At 39.0% G+C, this 16839-nt stretch overlaps 2 protein-coding genes across 9 annotated transcripts in view; both read left to right on the top strand.

Moving 5' to 3' along the window:
- Positions 1-6775, top strand: part of atp11a (ATPase phospholipid transporting 11A) — a 43525-nt gene extending 36750 nt beyond the window's left edge. For 3 of the 8 annotated variants that reach the window (XM_037762150.1, XM_037762149.1, XM_037762154.1), the window contains one exon: positions 1918-6775. In XM_037762150.1, the coding sequence (XP_037618078.1) occupies positions 1918-2193 (276 nt within the window). In that variant the 3' untranslated portion in view covers positions 2194-6775. The remainder of the gene's footprint in view (positions 1-1917) is intronic. The other 5 variants (XM_037762155.1, XM_037762153.1, XM_037762152.1 and 2 more) reach the window with 4 other exon arrangements.
- Positions 6776-11523: 4748 nt separating this feature from the next.
- LOC119484026 (trafficking kinesin-binding protein 2-like) overlaps positions 11524-16839 on the top strand; it is a 46049-nt gene continuing 40733 nt past the window's right edge. The window contains exons 1-2 of the mRNA XM_037762584.1: positions 11524-11680; positions 11909-11962. Coding sequence (XP_037618512.1) covers positions 11921-11962 — 42 coding nt within the window. The 5' untranslated portion in view covers positions 11524-11680; positions 11909-11920. The remainder of the gene's footprint in view (positions 11681-11908; positions 11963-16839) is intronic.

The following is a 16839-nucleotide window of genomic DNA, read 5'->3' as shown; positions in this document are numbered from 1 at the left end:
GTGACCCTCTGCCTTTCCTCCTGTCTCTAACTTGTGTCGTATCCCTCTTTTCTCTCTTATTTTCCTTTTTTTTTTTGTATCCTGTTACTTTCTCCCTGCCGCTGTTTTGCATGAAATCTGATTGCATGTCAGTACATCAACATCTGGATTCACCCTGTAGTGTAAATGTGAAGTGTGATGTGTGGCCTTTTCCACTTGTGTTTTAACGTGTCTGTGGTAGACGCTTAATGTGTTTGTCTTTGAATGTATGTGTCCACAGCGTGTGAGAGATAATAGAGGGTCTGAGCGAGTCCTGACCTACCAGAGCTCTGACTCCTTACTAGATGGAATAGCTGTCACAGAAGCCTAGAGGTGCTTCAACACGGTAAAGCACACAGTGTGTGTGTGTAATGGTTGGACTGGGTAACGGTGGGTGATGTTAACAACCTGCCTGCAGTGATGGGGTTTACTTTGCCGTGGTGTGTGTGGTAAGTTGTACCTGACTAACACGTGGGTTTGAGTGTGTGAGTGTCTTTGTGAGGGTTTTGAAAAGTGCAGAAAATCCTCCAGGTACGGTATATTTGGGTATTTGGGTGATTCTTCACGTGGAGCTCTGGCGCCCTCTAGCGACGTATTTCAGCCTCGCTGCAGAGCCAGAGTGGGACTGAACCTTCATGCATGTTTATTAGTCTGTTATGTATCCCATTTGCATGGTTTGCTTCTTTTTATGGTGTTGTATGGCGTTACAGTGTTTATTTAGATATTCATGTATATGCACTTCATTTGCTTGGGTTGCATCGCTTGTGTTTGAACAGGATGGACGAGATATTCTCATCTCAGCTGGCCAATTAGATTAAAGGCAATGCAATACTTTCTGCATTGCCTTTGCATTACTACTAATTAAATTACGTAAATAATTGAATTGTGTCCAGGCTCAGGTTACTGACAGAGGAAAGCATCTTGTTTTTTTTGCAGTAGCTCATTTGGCATTTGTCCCTTTAGATGAAGCTCATGCTTTAATCTCTAATCCCAAATATGTGCTGTAGCGTAACAAAAGTCAGCCCTGTTACCCATGAAAGAAACTGGGTACTGATGATGATTATTTTGTAGCTTCGTAACTTTGATTTTTATAAACCTGGACCCTATTTTCCCATGTGTTTGCGTCTAACTGACTAACAGGGACAACAATTTCTGAAGTTGGTCCAGTATTGAGGGAGAGCGCTGTAAACGGCAGCTGCTCACAGGCTGCACTATGGTGCTATTGGGGCAAGCTGGCACCGTCATTTACGTCCACTAAAAGTGCTTGTTTTTGCCATAACAGGCTCTGATTGTTATTATAAGTGTCTGACATTATGGAAAGAGTCTCGCTCAAGGAGTATATTTGTTGTGTGAGGTGACGTGTTGCCGAAAGACAACAGTGGAATAGTGGAACACATCTATGGTGGAAACGCGAGTGTCAGCCGGGCAGAGTATGTTGTGTTGGAGCACAGAAAGCGTATCTTAGTGTTATCTAAAAGATTTTCAATGTCATGGCTGAATATTTTAAATATTTATTTGGTTAAAACAAGCACTTTTAGTGAACGTAACATTACATCGATGCTGCTCACGTGCCCCCGCAGCTCGTTTTGCTGCTGCCGATTACAGCGTTATTAGTCACTTAGACACAAAAACATGGGATAACAGGGTCCAGGTTGAAAAATACCGAAGTTACCCTTTACTATATTGCTTAAGATATCATTCTATACTGTAGCATTAACATTTCCATTCATTGGAACTGAGGCTGAGTCCAAACCATGAAAAACTAGAAGACTTGTACACACCCGTATGTATCCACAGTTTGATTTCTGGCCAGCTGAGATAACAATGTCTCCTCCATGTATCTCCTCCGCCCTCTACAGTACACTAAACATGTTGTCTTCTCTGTTTACACTCACACAGAACGCTGACAAACTCTACAAGGGCCAGCTGTCCGAGTTCACCCCCCTGGCGTCTCTCCACGCCCCGTCCAAGGCTGTCCGCCACCGGCGAGGCTCGGGCAACCAAAGGAACGCCCCTCGAAGGTCTGAACCCTTTAGCAAGAAAACCATGTTCACGCGCTGGCAAAGAACGCCAGACTACCGCACCTTCACCCCCCTCCTCCGATTCGCCGACGGCTACCGCCACTCGAAGCAGGGATACGCCTACAGCGAGGCGGGGCCAGAGACCTCAGTCTAATTTATTTCTATTCTTACATTCTGATATTAGATACATTAGAAGCTGAACTGTACGATGGAGTAATTTAATAAGTCGGTCCAGGAGCTGACCAGAAAGTACCCGAAGGTAACTCATTTATTTATGTCACTGGAGTCAAATAGGTGACTACTAATAGCAGATAATCCATCTATAAGGGATCACAATGAAAGTGACCTTCACAACAAGTCAGCAGCCAAGTGTGGCACAAAGCACTATGGGACGGCTCTGGAAAGGACTCCATCCACAGGGCCTCGCTCGCCGCCGCGGCGTGCAAAGGGCTCAGCGTACCGATGTCACAACAAACTCTTAAATCTCTGAAAAGATGTGCACTGGCCCTTTACGTCTGCCTGCCTTTCATAGCTGGCAGCCGAAGTGTACTTTATAGGACTTTTTAAATGACGTGTCGTGATCGTGCTGCTGCTGCTGCTGCTGATGATGAAGACAGTAACAGTGCTTTAGCCAGCTGGAGCTTTCGCTGACCAAACATTTTCTTTTCTTCATTCCTACCATCTCTCTCTCTCTCTCTGTCTGTTCTGCCTCTTTTTAGGACTAACTGGTGTTGCCTGTGTGCAAACCTCTTATCCCGAAATACTCCCTAGGACTCTCTACAGCACTGTAAGGACGGGCGTAGTAGAGCAGTAGAGTGTTGGAGACGTAGATCTGAGGCGGTCTTTTTTTCTGTTTTAATATTATGAAAGAAAGACCGACTTTAGCTGCTCATCCAACACTTAAAGCTTTCCCATGTAGGTAGTCTAGAGAGTAACTGGTGGAACAGATATGTGTGTGTCTGTGTGCTGCTAGCAGCTGTGTTAGTGTGTGTTGCATTCATCTCTGCAGGTTCTGTCTTATTGTCTTTAAAGCACTTTAACTCTAGACCTTCTTCTTCTTATATGTATCTATAATGCTATAAACAAAGTTTTTATGGCTTAGAAATAGTAGAAATTGCTCTATGACGGCTTCCCAGCTGTTTCTCAATGCCTTAATGTCACCTTGTAAATACCACATTATTATTATTATTCTCAGAGACCTTTTACCAAAGAAACTGAAAGACAATATGACATCTAGATAAAGTGTGTGATCCACAGGTTATATGTAAACACTTCAAATGAAAGTAGCCAGCTGGAAAAAATATGAAATTAAGTGGAAATCTTTAAGGAAATTAAAAAAATATGATGGCAGAAAAATGCAGCTCTCTAAATGTGATGTTTAAAACCTCATGCATGTCAGAGCTTTGATTTTTAATTGCATATTACTGTATTTTACCTTACTCGCGTTCACTTTCCTCAAAGCACCTTAAAAATGAACAGAGAAACGTGTCCTTATTGAGATAATTGTAACACAACAAAAGGATTCTATTAAGTGCCCCAAACTACTTGATGCCTTAAATACACGTACAGTATTTATGAGATTTGATCGTTTGACATCAGAAGTGTGGACTCCAGTCACAAATTTGATGACTTTAGACTCAACATGGACTTGACCCTTTTGACTTGAAAATACTTGATACACCAGATCCATATTATTCGAACCAATCCGACGACACCCAATCAAGTTGCAGCAGAGAACCATGAAGAACTAACGTTACGTTACTGAGCGCCAGTTGGAAAGAAAATGATACCAAAGATAATTTCTGTCACGTACAAAAACTATAGGTCTGAAAATGAAAGGCAGTCTGCAAAACATGCGGATCGTAAATTACAGATGGAGACGTAAATGGCGTTACATTTGGTGAAGAGCGCATTATGACTTGTTTAGGACTCAAAACTCAAAGTTCAGGTCTTGGGACTTGTCAGTCTTGAGTTGGGACTTGAACGCAAAGACTTGAGTCTTACTTGTGACTTGCAAAACAATGTAAATTCCCCAGATGTCAAACTATTTCTAGAGATATAAACTCCTATGATAGAAACGTTATGCACCCAAAAGAAATTTGGGTATCAGACATTCATTCATTCATTTGTTATTTTATTCTAATGGGATTCTCTACCCCTTCACAGTGCAGTCTTTGAGATCTGTCTCACACTTTCCTGCTTCATCATTTATCCTGTTTATCTTTCTCTCCAGCTGTCTGTCTCTCTCTCTTCTTGTCTTCCTCTCATTCTATGGTGAAGTGATGCCGATGTGGACGTTTTGCTACCTCTGTGAGAGCCGCCTCCACCCGTCTGATCATCCCCTCTTCTGCATCTTCTCGGCCATCCATCTGTCCATCTGTCCACTGAGTAGAAACAATGTTTTTTTCTACTCTACTTTTACTAGTACTTCTCTGAAACCAAAGCCTTGTTGCTGCTAGATCTACTTTTAGCTGCTTTACAGTAGGTGCCTTGTGGTTAGCTTCTCTGTCTCTGTCTTCGCTTGCTTTACGGTAAACTAATAATAGGCATTTGGATCGTACAGATGATGGATGTGTGGATGCATGACTGAGGAGTGACTGAGAGAATGGGTACGTGAGTGAAATGTTTATGTAAAAATCAGTTTTACACAGGTAATACTGTCCAAGGAGACTTAATCGGAACAAACACAGCACTGAAATATTACAAGTGATACGCGATCGATGTCCAGCTGAATTACTTCTTGCACCAAAACATTCAGTGAGTTACGTTGAATATCTGTTTTTTAATCCAAATGTTTTATATATATGTCCAAGAGGACAGAATCTGTGTCTGAAATGTTATTTTTATTCTTTTCTATTATGTGTAATGTGTAAAATTGAGTGGTCGGAGCACACTGGAAAGATATCAGTCGGATGTTGTCATATTTGAATGAGATAGAAAACTTGAAGAGCTCTGTTTGATTGATCAGTGCTACAAACTGGGATTTTTTTTATATATATATATATTCTGTTGTTTCCATTTTATTTAACATCTGACTTCTAGGAATTCTGTTTTTTTTTATTTCAATATTTATATCAGATTACAGTAAAGCAAAGGGGTTCTCACATTGTCCTATTCTGTGGTAAAATCCAGCTTCATTTGCATATTAAAGGGTCACTTCAACCAAATGACAACGCATAAAAAAACAACTTTAGTTGCATCCGACCATGCAGATTGGAACTACATTCTACTAAAGAAGTCAAATCCCAACTTTGTCAGACCCCTCTGCGTCACTTTTCGGTCGCAGTAAACACTTAATGTTGCGAAGTAAACAAAAACACTTGTTTAGGATTAGGCAATAAAAACACTATAGTTTGGTTTAAGAAAAAATGGTTGGGCTTAAAACTAAGTTTGCACACTGAAGATGATGTGATGCAACGGGACATGAACAGCGGTCTCCTGGATGAAATCCTCGTGTTTGTTGGACCCACCCGCCCGGTGTGTCTTTTCACTCTTAAAGCTACGTCATCGCACACCCAGCACACTTTCCCTGAGCGTTTAATGTTGACGCAGAGCGGTTTACATTGTAGTTAATGGAAAGCACGGTGCGTCTCTAACCGAGCGTCGGTATCTAGCGCCAAGGGCCGTGACATAGCGTCGGTATTTGACGGCCAAGGAAGTCCCAATGTGGATTACTGATATCTCACAACCAAATAAAACCAAAACTATCTGCATGGATACCTCAGGTTGAAATATTGCCTTGCATGTAAATGACCCACTGCAACAAAAGTGGCCTCAGAGCACCAGCCATGTGGTAGTGAATAAGTATTACAGTCGTCCTAGTTTTGCATTCAAAAGTCCCTCCGTCACAATTGCAAAATCCGTTATTGGAAATGAAAGTTTCTCTCTTTCTATCCACAAACGAAATCCTTTATTGTGGGAGAATCACTTCTAATAACTCATTTGGACCACGAACACATAAGCCTTTATTCTTTATGATTGAAGTCTGACTGAATTTTGGCATTTAAAAGCATCTGAGGTTCAGATAATTATTGCCATAACCAATCTTCTCTGTGTGAGGTCATCTGTCGAAGAGATAGTCAGGTACTTCCTGTTTCTTTGTCTGTTGGAGAGTAGTTAGCTACTGTAGTGTTTTTTTGTATATATGTTAGAGATCATGTTACCTTTTTTTTACGCTCTGGAGACAGTATTTGATGTGTGTCTTATTTATGTAGAAAAGTATTCGAACAACCAAACTGACAAAACAACACTGGACATGTATGTATGTATGTGTGCAGCTTTAATGCTTAAAACAAGAGATTAGATACACCCCTGCACTGAACCGTCTGGTCTGGTTGACACTCTGCTGTAGAAACTTTCAAAGCCATTTAACGGCAGATTTACTGTACCGATCGCTCTCGTCCTACTACTGTCCCGATCTTTCAAGACAACCTAAACTGACAGCCTTCGAAAACAGAATGTCATCTTTCTCTTTTATTATTGTATAGTGTTACATTTCTCATTAACCAACAGTATCTATAAATCGCTGTACACTCAGATGCAGTATATATATATATACAATATATAAATGTAGTTATGTTAATTGATGTACAGTTTTGGGGTCTTTTTATATACAGTTTTTAACAGAGTCATATCGAGATTTACTTGTGGATTTTTGCCAACCTTTCTGTAGCAATCGATGGCAAAACTACTGTACATTTGCTTGAAAATAAAAGCCAGAAATGGAAATATAAAAACCTGAAATAATGTGATTTTTTTTTTTCAGGTTATTTTGCAGCTGCACTTCATGCATCAGCCACAAGGAGGCAGTAGAGTATTTCTGATGTGGCCTTTAAAGATCTGACAAATCAAACGCACCTGAAGAGTTTATCTGAATCTGATGAGATACAATCAAAAGGATATTTCAGAGTTTAAAGCATCAACCTGTGCTCGCATATGCGGCTCAAGCTAAACTACCAGTTGTGTTGTTAATGACACTTAGGGAAATTGTAGAAAAAAATAACAATTTTTAGATTTAATGTCTTCCCCGAAGTTGCTCCAGGGCTGCCGTCTGCACCATCCGAGGACGTCAACATGATTAGGATGGAGGTTTTGGATCGATTGGATCCTCTTCATCCTTTTCACTTCTCGTCTGCGCTGATCTCCGCGTCCTCATCCTCCACAGCTGGCAGCCGATGAGACCTGCTAGTGTGTCTGACAAGGATGGAGAAATATCTAGGGCAAGGCTGTCAAAGAGGTGAAATCTGGGGAAGAAGAAGAAGAAGAAGAAGAAAAGTAGATGGTGAAAAGTGGCGGTGCGTTTACATTGTGGCTGCACAGACCTCTTTTACCGTCCTCAAGATGTTTTTTTTTCAAACAGCTAAATTGCAATGACTCATTCAATCACTTTAAAACCAAGCAGAACGACCAAAGTCTTCATGTTTTACCACTTATTTCATCAAACGCCACTAAAAACTTCAATATAAATATGCATTGTGTGCTACCTTTAATTTCATGTTTATGGTGTATTACTTAGTATAGATTCTAAAATATATAGAGAGGTGGGAGGTGTAATTCAAGGTGTAACCAAGTCCTTTACAACCTCGTCACCACCAATTTAGACTTCCTTCATCTTCAACTGCTTGAGGTTAGATTGCTTAAGCACATAACACACTTTCTTTAAGGTAGGTGTGTTTGTTAGGGGCTGTAACAAAGTATGTTAGATTAAGATGAATTCATGTGAAAATACTCATCGAGAAGACGTAATGAAACGGTGGAGACCGAAATGGGACTGGCAGAGAAATCAAAGGCGCTGAGTAGATATGGGTTCATTTTCCGTCATGTTTAAGAGTTATCTGTTTGAAGCTGCAATAAAGCAACAGGTGTTAAAAATATGAGAATTCAATGGTAATCCTGTAAAGTGTAAAGTGCCATGCGCAAAATCCTCTTCCGTTGTGAGATGAGGGTTAAAGGAAAAGTTTGACACTTAAACGATGAGAAGATTATTACCATGCACACTTCGCTAGGTATGACGCTACAGCTAGAAACCGGCTAACTTGTGTCTGAACCATGCTGGCCGGTAAAAGGGGGTTCCACAGGGCTCAATCCTGGGCCCACTCTTCTTCTTAATCTACTCTGCAGAAACACCAGATTGCATTTTTAGGTTGTAGCTGGCTCAGTTTTAAAGCTAGAGTGAAGATGGCATCATATGGAACTAGAAAACCTAAAGAAACCATCGGTACCAACCATGTCATACAAGCTTTTTCGGAAGGAGGTTAGATAATGCTCAAAACTTGCGCTAAATTTTGGCGAGGAAAAACTGTCACGGCCATTTTCAAAGGGGTCCCTTGACCTCTGACCTCAAGATATGTGAATGAAAATAGGTTCTATGGGTACCCACGAGTCTCCCCTTTACAGACATGCCCACTTTATGATAATCACATGCAGTTTGGGGCAAGTCATAGTCAAGTCAGCACACTGACACACTGACAGCTGTTGTTGCCTGTTGGGCTGCAGTTTGCCATGTTATGATTTGAGCATATTTTTTATGCTATATGCAGTACCTGTGAGGGTTTCTGGACAATATTTGTCATTGTTTTGTGTTGTTAATTGATTTCCAATAATAAATATATACATACATTTGCATAAAGCAGCATATTTGTCCACTCCCATGTTGAAAAGAGTATTAAATTAACAAATCTCCCTTTAAGGTGAGATTAATTTGCGATTAATCATGATTATCTACGGATGATCATGCGATTAATCGTGATTTAATATTTGAATTGATTGATAGCCCTATTAAATATAATGTAAAGTAGCCCCTCGTTTTGGAGTTTCCCTTCACACATCACCAGAGGCCGACAGCAGAATGAAACCCACCAACAAAGACAGTGTGGAGGGTCTTCTTTTGTCATCTTCTGCAGCAACTTTCAGCGTGTACTGAAGTAAAAATCGTATTCACTCAAGTCCTCCACCTCTACTCAAAATGTTCTGGGTTAGGACTCAAATCCATGTGCGATGATTATGAGCAGAGGGAAGAGCTGAAGTGTCTCTTCACAGACAGAAAAAAAATCTATATTGTCAATTTAAACCTTTTTATGTTCCTTCTATGATTCTGGGATGCAAAATGAAGACGCCCAGAAGTTTTTGGGGCATGATTTCATATGAGCTGTGTGTTATATTGTAATATGATTATGCACTCTGGATAAACCGACAACCTAAAGAATCAATTAGTGTATATTTTATGTTAATTAACAATCAGCTCGGAGTCATTTTGACACCTGTAGTAACAACTGTTGTGTGTGTTTCTGCACACGTCTGTTCCCAGCAGCAGGTCTGACACTCAAACTAGACTTAAATCATTAGACCTACAAGACCTCCACCCACACACGCTGTATCTCGTCTGGTGGCTGTAATGTCAGCGTGTGTCTCTATTCACAGCATTAAATGGAGGGAGGTGATGGAGGCATCCACACGTGAAATCTACGAATTAGCTGTGAAATTGCTGTTATTTGCCACCAATTGTTTATGACTCAGTACACATTGTTTTTTTTTTTGGTGCTCCTCTTTTGTCTGTACAAAGGGCTGTCTCATTATTATGGTCTGGCTTTTAAAGGGTGATGTTTTGAGGATGGATGCACACACACACACTCACTCACTAACAGAGAAGCTGATGAATTGATTTCGTTTAGTGGGCATTAACGCAAACATGTAACATTTGATCATGGATCTCATCATTTTATATTTTTCTGTTATAATAGCTCCTTCTATCTGCGTCTTCTTCTCTTCACCTCCAGTCAAATTGTGCAGAAACTTTACTCCATCTGTCCTCCAGTCTTGTCACTTCATTGTCACTCTCATCAATGTCTCGACACACAATGGAATCAAATACAAGACAATCTGAGCCTTAAAGACTTCTAGTTAGCTGAAAGCTTAAGAGGCTGTAGGCGTCTCCTGGAGTACACATGAACATTACACACAGTTTTCTCTGTTCACTCAAGGCCACGACTGAATCCTCCATTTCACACGGGGGCTGCAAATAATTACAGAGGCTATACATTTTCAGAATTAGGAACATATGACAGTAAATACTGGAAAAATCTAATTTAAAATACCACCGCAGGATGGATGGATGCTTGACACATATGACTGGCATTCAGTTAAAATCTAAAATGTGTTTTCCTGCAGTTTACTAATACAAACATATGTAAATATATACAAATAATGTATGTAAAATAAGGTATAAACATATTTAAATAGTGTATATGCTATAATTTACCATCAGTCCCCAGTGCAGTGTATTACATTAATGGGAATAAAATTTTAAAATAATCAAAGATGGTATATTGCCAGGAAGTGAAAGTCCATAATCTTTTCCTTTGCAGCATCAGCTGCCAGCAGCAAAACCACGCTTCCGCCATTTTGGACTGAAAGTGACTACCGGATGCCAGTAAAACATCCACCTACAAAGTGCCGTACAGAAGTAACACTAAATTATTTCTCTTCTATTGTCGTATTCTACCAAAAATTCTTGAACTATAAAATATTATAAATATAATAAGCGTTTTGGCTGTGTATTCCCTGATTTGTATAATATACCCAAGCCCTGAGACTTCTGCATAATGTCGTTTCATGTAATTTATAGATCTACATACCATGCTGTTTTTTTTTATATTAAATCAACTTAATATCGTTGGGTTTTAGAAATAAAAGTGCCATCGGGAAAATGCCATTATGAAATAAAAACAGGCTTTTTCAATTTGGAATAAAAATGGTTTATTATGAAATAAAAATAATATACATTAAAGTAATGTTATGTTATTTAGAAAATTAATGATGTAATAACAGTAATGAGTTTGAATAATTTCGTCTGTAATTTCACAAATTGTTGTTGGTTCGTTTATATATTTTTAGAATTTTTTTTTGTTGTAATTCATTTTAATTAAAAAAAAACATTTAATGATTTTCTTTGTAACATGATGAAATTATCATCACATTTAATTCATGATGTCTAATTATCTTTTGATATGTTTAGATACATTTTTTTTTTCTGTACTGTTTTTTGTATGTATTTCATTGTTTTTATTGGATTCTTTTCCACTGTTTGGTTAGGTTTTTCTGCACATTTTGTGTACTTCTTGTTGTTGTTTAACTTTTGTTGTATTTTTAAAATTATGTTAGTTTAGATCTTTCTTCCTTTTTTGTTATAGTGTTTTTCTCCTGGGGTTGGGAGGAGGTCCTTTGTATAAACCTATGGCTTCTTGACCTCTCCTGACACATTTCTTGTTTTTTTTTCATTGACTGGATTTTGTGCAGTTTTATATATGTGCAAAAAAAATAAAAAATAAAAACATAAACATTTATTTAATTTTTTTTCTTCTGTCTTCCCTATTTTTCAACTTTATTGAGTTTCAAAAAAATGAGCTCAACAGCGCCCCCCTGATTGTAACGCTAATCAGTGTGGTCAAGACGAGTATTGCAGCCTTGGTGACGCACCTGAGGTAGGCCTGCCAGGTGAGAGTGATTGATTAGATGTCAGCTATGTGGCAAACAAACAAACGCGTCTGTGAGGCCGCTCCGACGACGATGGAAAATCAACTTTAAAGTGATTTATGAAGCCTGTAACACTTTGACTACACTACAAACAACTAAAAGATAACAAAGTGAGTTAATTTAGTTCTCTAGTTTTGCATTTCTTGGTTGTTAAATCACCTGTTGAATGTGTGTAATCTGTGAATGGGCCTGTACAGAAGCTCTGCTAACTGCTAGTGAGTTATTTGTTCTTGCTTTGTATTTAAATATTCATGTTTCACCTGTAATAGTCCTCGCATTGTTCAACACTTTTATATATGTTTAACTTTTTCTAAACTTGTGGACCTGCTGTCACACAGAATGACCGTCAGATGCACATCAATGGCCACCTCATCTCCACTTCAACAACAAATGTGAGTCAGATACACTTTCTATCTGTCTGTTTGTCTCTTTCCTGATGTTTAAATGTCCCGCCACTGCTGCATCTGTGTATTTCCCTCTTATCAGGTATACTTGTTGATGTTATGAAGGTTATATTGTGTGGTGTTTGTTTAAAGCTGTTGTTGCTGCGGCTTTGAACAATGTGAAGTTTTTCTAGTTTTGCATTTATTGGTTGTTTAATCACCTGACTGCAGCTTACACATATAGAAAACTATATCTGTTTGTCTCTAACTTGACCCCCCTTGACCTTTGGCGACCCTTATGGGGTTCGGGACTCCCAGGTTGGTAACCAGTGTGGTAGGCCATACTTTGAGTACAATGCATATACTGTAGATAAAAGCGAGTAAGTCATGTATTTGATACATGTATTGATACTTTTTGATCTGTACCTGTATCAGCATACAAGCGTTCTAGTACGGTATTTCATATTTTTGCTGAGAAAATACATAAGAAATGTGTGTAAGTCATATATCTGTGATATGTGCATTATTTTTTTTATGTGAACATCAATCTGTAAAATGAGTGCCTAGTTTAATTTAAAGGTTAAAGGTCAATTTATCTAGCTCCAGTCTAGTCCCAGTGGTTTAAATGGGCCAGAGCTGCCACTGAGCAGACCAGAGGTGATCGCCTGCTTCATGTTGGCGGAGGCTAAATATGGGACACAGACTGCATCACACTGCTGACTGTCTCCTCTTACAAGTGCAGAAACAAACTAATCTGATTAGCGTGTATCCCCCTTCTCAATGCTGAACGCAGTCCAAGCGCCAGTGGCAGAAAGCTGACGTTTTCCTGCTGTTCTTCCAAGCAGGGCTGTTCGCTACCAACTCATTCCCTCTTTCTCACCAATAACTGGATCACAATTAGTGATTCAGACACTGGATTATATTTGATTTGTAAAGTGTTTTTTAAACTTCCACGGAGAAACCGTCTCTTCCTACTCCCTTTTTTTTGGGATATTTTGGATATCGTGATATTGTAATGTCTTTTCCTGGTTTTAAAGGCTGCGTTACAGTTAAGTGATGTAATTTTCTGAACGTACCAGACTGTTCTAGCTGTTCTATTATTTGCCTTTATCCACTTAGTCATTATATTCACATCACTGATGATTATTTATCTAAAATTTCATTGTGTAAAATCAAAGATTATAAAAATTCGGAACAATAAATACAGATTTATGTATTAGAACATAGTTTTTTTTCTTCTCTCCTCTCCCATTAATCATGTCACGACCCCCTCAGATTGATCTTGTGTCCCTTTGGAGGCGCCCGACCCCCAGATTGGGAACCACTGGACTAAACTAGCAAACTGTATATAAAGTACTATAACAGTGAAATGCTGCTCTAACATTGATGGGGCAGGTTTTCTGCAAAACAAGTGCTTTCATGTTTAGTACTTCAAGTAAATTTAGCTTATACTTGTACTTAAGTATGATTTTTAAATGCAGGTCTTTTACTTGTAATGGACTTTTGTTTTACTCGTACTTAAGTAGAGGATGTGAGTACTTTTTCCTCCCCTGTTTATATTTAGTATTTATCCCTCTTTTTGTGCTGAATGACTTCCTCTCCAGCCCCGTGTACTCTCGTCCTCCCTCCCTCTTGTCTACCAATCAGGTTGATTGATTTTATGCCTCTTCTTATCGAGCGGAGCAGCCGTCGTCAATAAATGTCGGCTGTCCTCTGTCCCCGCTCCGGCACACACACACACACACAAACACACACACGTACAGGCCGAGCAGTAGAATTCAGTCTTTTTGCTTCTGTAACTTCATTAGGAGTCCACATGGGGTCCTTTTGATATTATTGCTTTTGTCACTTTACTTATTTAATCTCATCAAACGCTAGAGACTGGGTGTCTTTCAATCAGGAGATCAATCACATATTTAGTTTTCATGTGATGATATAATTTACATGGAACAATTCTAATATTTGTAATTTAGAGAAATTGTCAGTGGCTTTATGTTGTCCAGATTAATTTAATTTCACACACTGCAGGTCTAATTCTTCTTATTTGTCAACTTGGTTGAACCAGAGGAACATGGGGTTCCACTTTGTTTGCTACAGTATTATAGTTCTCCATAGCGATACTTAGCCCAGTTTGAGACCATTTCCCATACAGTGGATGATTCCCATAGAAAAGCTGAGCAGCTGTGTGCTCCTCTTTATTGGAGGTGGGGAAGTTAACCAGATGTACATTTGTCAAACTAACCTCTTAGTCCTCATCCTTGAAGTCTTTTCTCTTGTAAAAGCAAAAAATACTGTAAGGAGACTCTTCTGAAGAACCATAAATCTCACTTTTTGTGTCGCTTGTCTAAACAAATTCTCCAAAAGGTGCATTGTTGCCCTTTGTGTCCATTGCGGTGGAAAAAACACCCATCAAGAATGGTGGTTTTCATCAGCCATCAAGTACCAGTGGGTTTTTTCCACCCTCTGGTCTCAGAGGGCAGTAATGAGACCGTAAAGAAGACGCTGCTGTAGAAAGTACACCATATGTGATATATGTATATATACAGTATAATCCTTCAAGGAATTGTAAGTTTGTGTTTTTCTGTTTACGATTTCCAGAGTAATTAGAATGGCACCGATTCTGATGCAAATTAAGGCTAATTAAAGGGGAACAAGGACCATATTTAAATCATTGATGTTATTCTGAAGGCTATATAACACGATGGAAAAAATACTGCAACTCATTCATGTACGCGCATATTGCGAGGACGTGCTGGGAAACCGCGAGGTGGCAGCGTCATCGCGGTTAACAGTAACAGAGAATGAAGATTTGAATGGAATTGAATTTCAACATTTGCAATATAAATAGACACGCTGTCACTTTCTGAATTTATTTATTTGATCTATTATTTATTTTAACAATAAAGACTTATAAGACAGGGAAACTGTGTCATACCTTTCTGACACTTTATGCAAGTGCTGTTACTGTTTACCGTGATGACGCTGCCACCTCGTGGTTTCCCGGCGCGCCCTCCCAATATGCACATACATGAGCAAGTTGCAGTATTTTTTCCATCATGTTATATAGCCTCCAGAGTAACATCAGTGACATTGGATGTAAATTACTTAACACGCAATACTCCCTTTCATTCGTATTTAAGTTAATATGTATACTGCCTATTGGAATGATTAGATGTTTTTATTTTGCATACAACTGAATGCTAGGCTGTTCTGTTTCCTTGACTTCACATTCAGAAACCCTGCGTACAGTATATGCATTTGAGTATTCACTTCAGTTTCTCCGTTGTGTCTCCTGGTTAACATCAAGAGCCAGTGACTTCTGCTGGTTAAAACTGATACTGTTAAAACTCTTATGCTACTTAGACTTTATTGTTTTGTCGGTAAAGGATAGAAACAAGACGTAGCCACATGGTGAGATAATATTTTAAATCACCAAGTAAATCCAGTTGCTGGATTGTACCTGAAGCTCTGCACGTCTTAGAAAAAAACAGTTAAGGCCATTTTTTGCTGTGTTTCCGCTTCACTGTCATTTAAATGAGTTCAGATGTTTTACCATTTGACAACGTGCCAGAGTATTTCTCCTGCCAGTGTCTTTTCCTCAATTTCACACAACTAGACAGAATAAAAACATCATTCCGTTTTTGAGGATTTCTTTCCTGGTGGTAGCTTTTTCACCGCAGCTACCACCTGTTTGTTTGTGCGTGGATAGACGTCTTATGACCACAGTGTAGCAGCATTTTAAAAACATTTGACAAAGAAAAAGAGTAGCTGTAGAAAACAAACAAAGAACACACTTGTTTGTGATCTAACTTCCTAAAGTGCCTTTTGTTTTTTTTAATATAAGACATCATTTCACTGGTCACATATTGTCAGGGATCACTAAAGTTGTTACGTGACCTTGACTTTTTACCACAACTGCTTAACAAACTTGATTTGCTAACGTTGGCTGCAGTGTCACCACACAGTTACTGTTAAACATACCGATGATAAATAGACCAAGACATCAGAGCAAGACACATGAGATGCACTGTTTCTCTCTGATGTCTCACTCTGTGTGTGTGTGTTTAAGTGTAGCCGCTATCGATCTCATATAATTGCTCTGACCTGCCTCACTGTTCAAAGGCCTGAGCTGTCAGAGGCCTGCTGATGGATGTGTGTGTTCTGTAGTGAAAAACTGTACTTGAGCTACTATGTTCAAATATAATACAATGTACTGTCTTTGAAGGTTATTTATTTAGTTATACCTTTTTAATTTATTGGTTCAAGATCACTTAAACTCCTGCGAAGACTACAATACGAGCAAAAATGAAAGATTAAAGTTAGTGGGCGTTGGCTTCAGGTAGCGGTGAGGATGAAATGCGATCCAGGAAGTCCAGTTTGAGGAATAGATCCATGAGTTTGAAGGCTTATGAGAAACACTGCAGTGGTTTATACTATTATGAGGAAGGATTTCATAACAACAGTCCTGGTGGTAATTCTTTTGTCGTGATGATTGCAAGGTAAACAGTAGACAAACAGTATGGTGTTATAAAGTAATCACTCAAAATAGCAAGTGTAAGTATTGAAGTACACAAATTTGGACACAGCATAAATGTTTATTCAGGAAATGGCACCACAGGAAACGATTGATCAGATGGGTTAATCCTCTTGGCAGAATGAATTTCTTGGTGATCTATGAGATATATTAACATTTTGGCTATATCTTGCTCAGGACCAGCAAAACCACCCTCTCTGCTAAAAAAAACATTTAATCCATGCATGGAATAAGTTGAAAAAACACTTGCATGAAATGAGACAAAGTTTTGAAGGTCCACGTTAGTCCATCATATCTCACAGGGCTGTGTTGCTGGTTATCATGCACACATGAACTCCTTTTTGGACACCCT

This window comes from Sebastes umbrosus, chromosome 24 (assembly GCF_015220745.1).
Source record: "Sebastes umbrosus isolate fSebUmb1 chromosome 24, fSebUmb1.pri, whole genome shotgun sequence".
Classification (NCBI taxonomy): domain Eukaryota; kingdom Metazoa; phylum Chordata; class Actinopteri; order Perciformes; family Sebastidae; genus Sebastes; species Sebastes umbrosus.
This window is presented reverse-complemented; position numbering and strand designations above follow the sequence as displayed.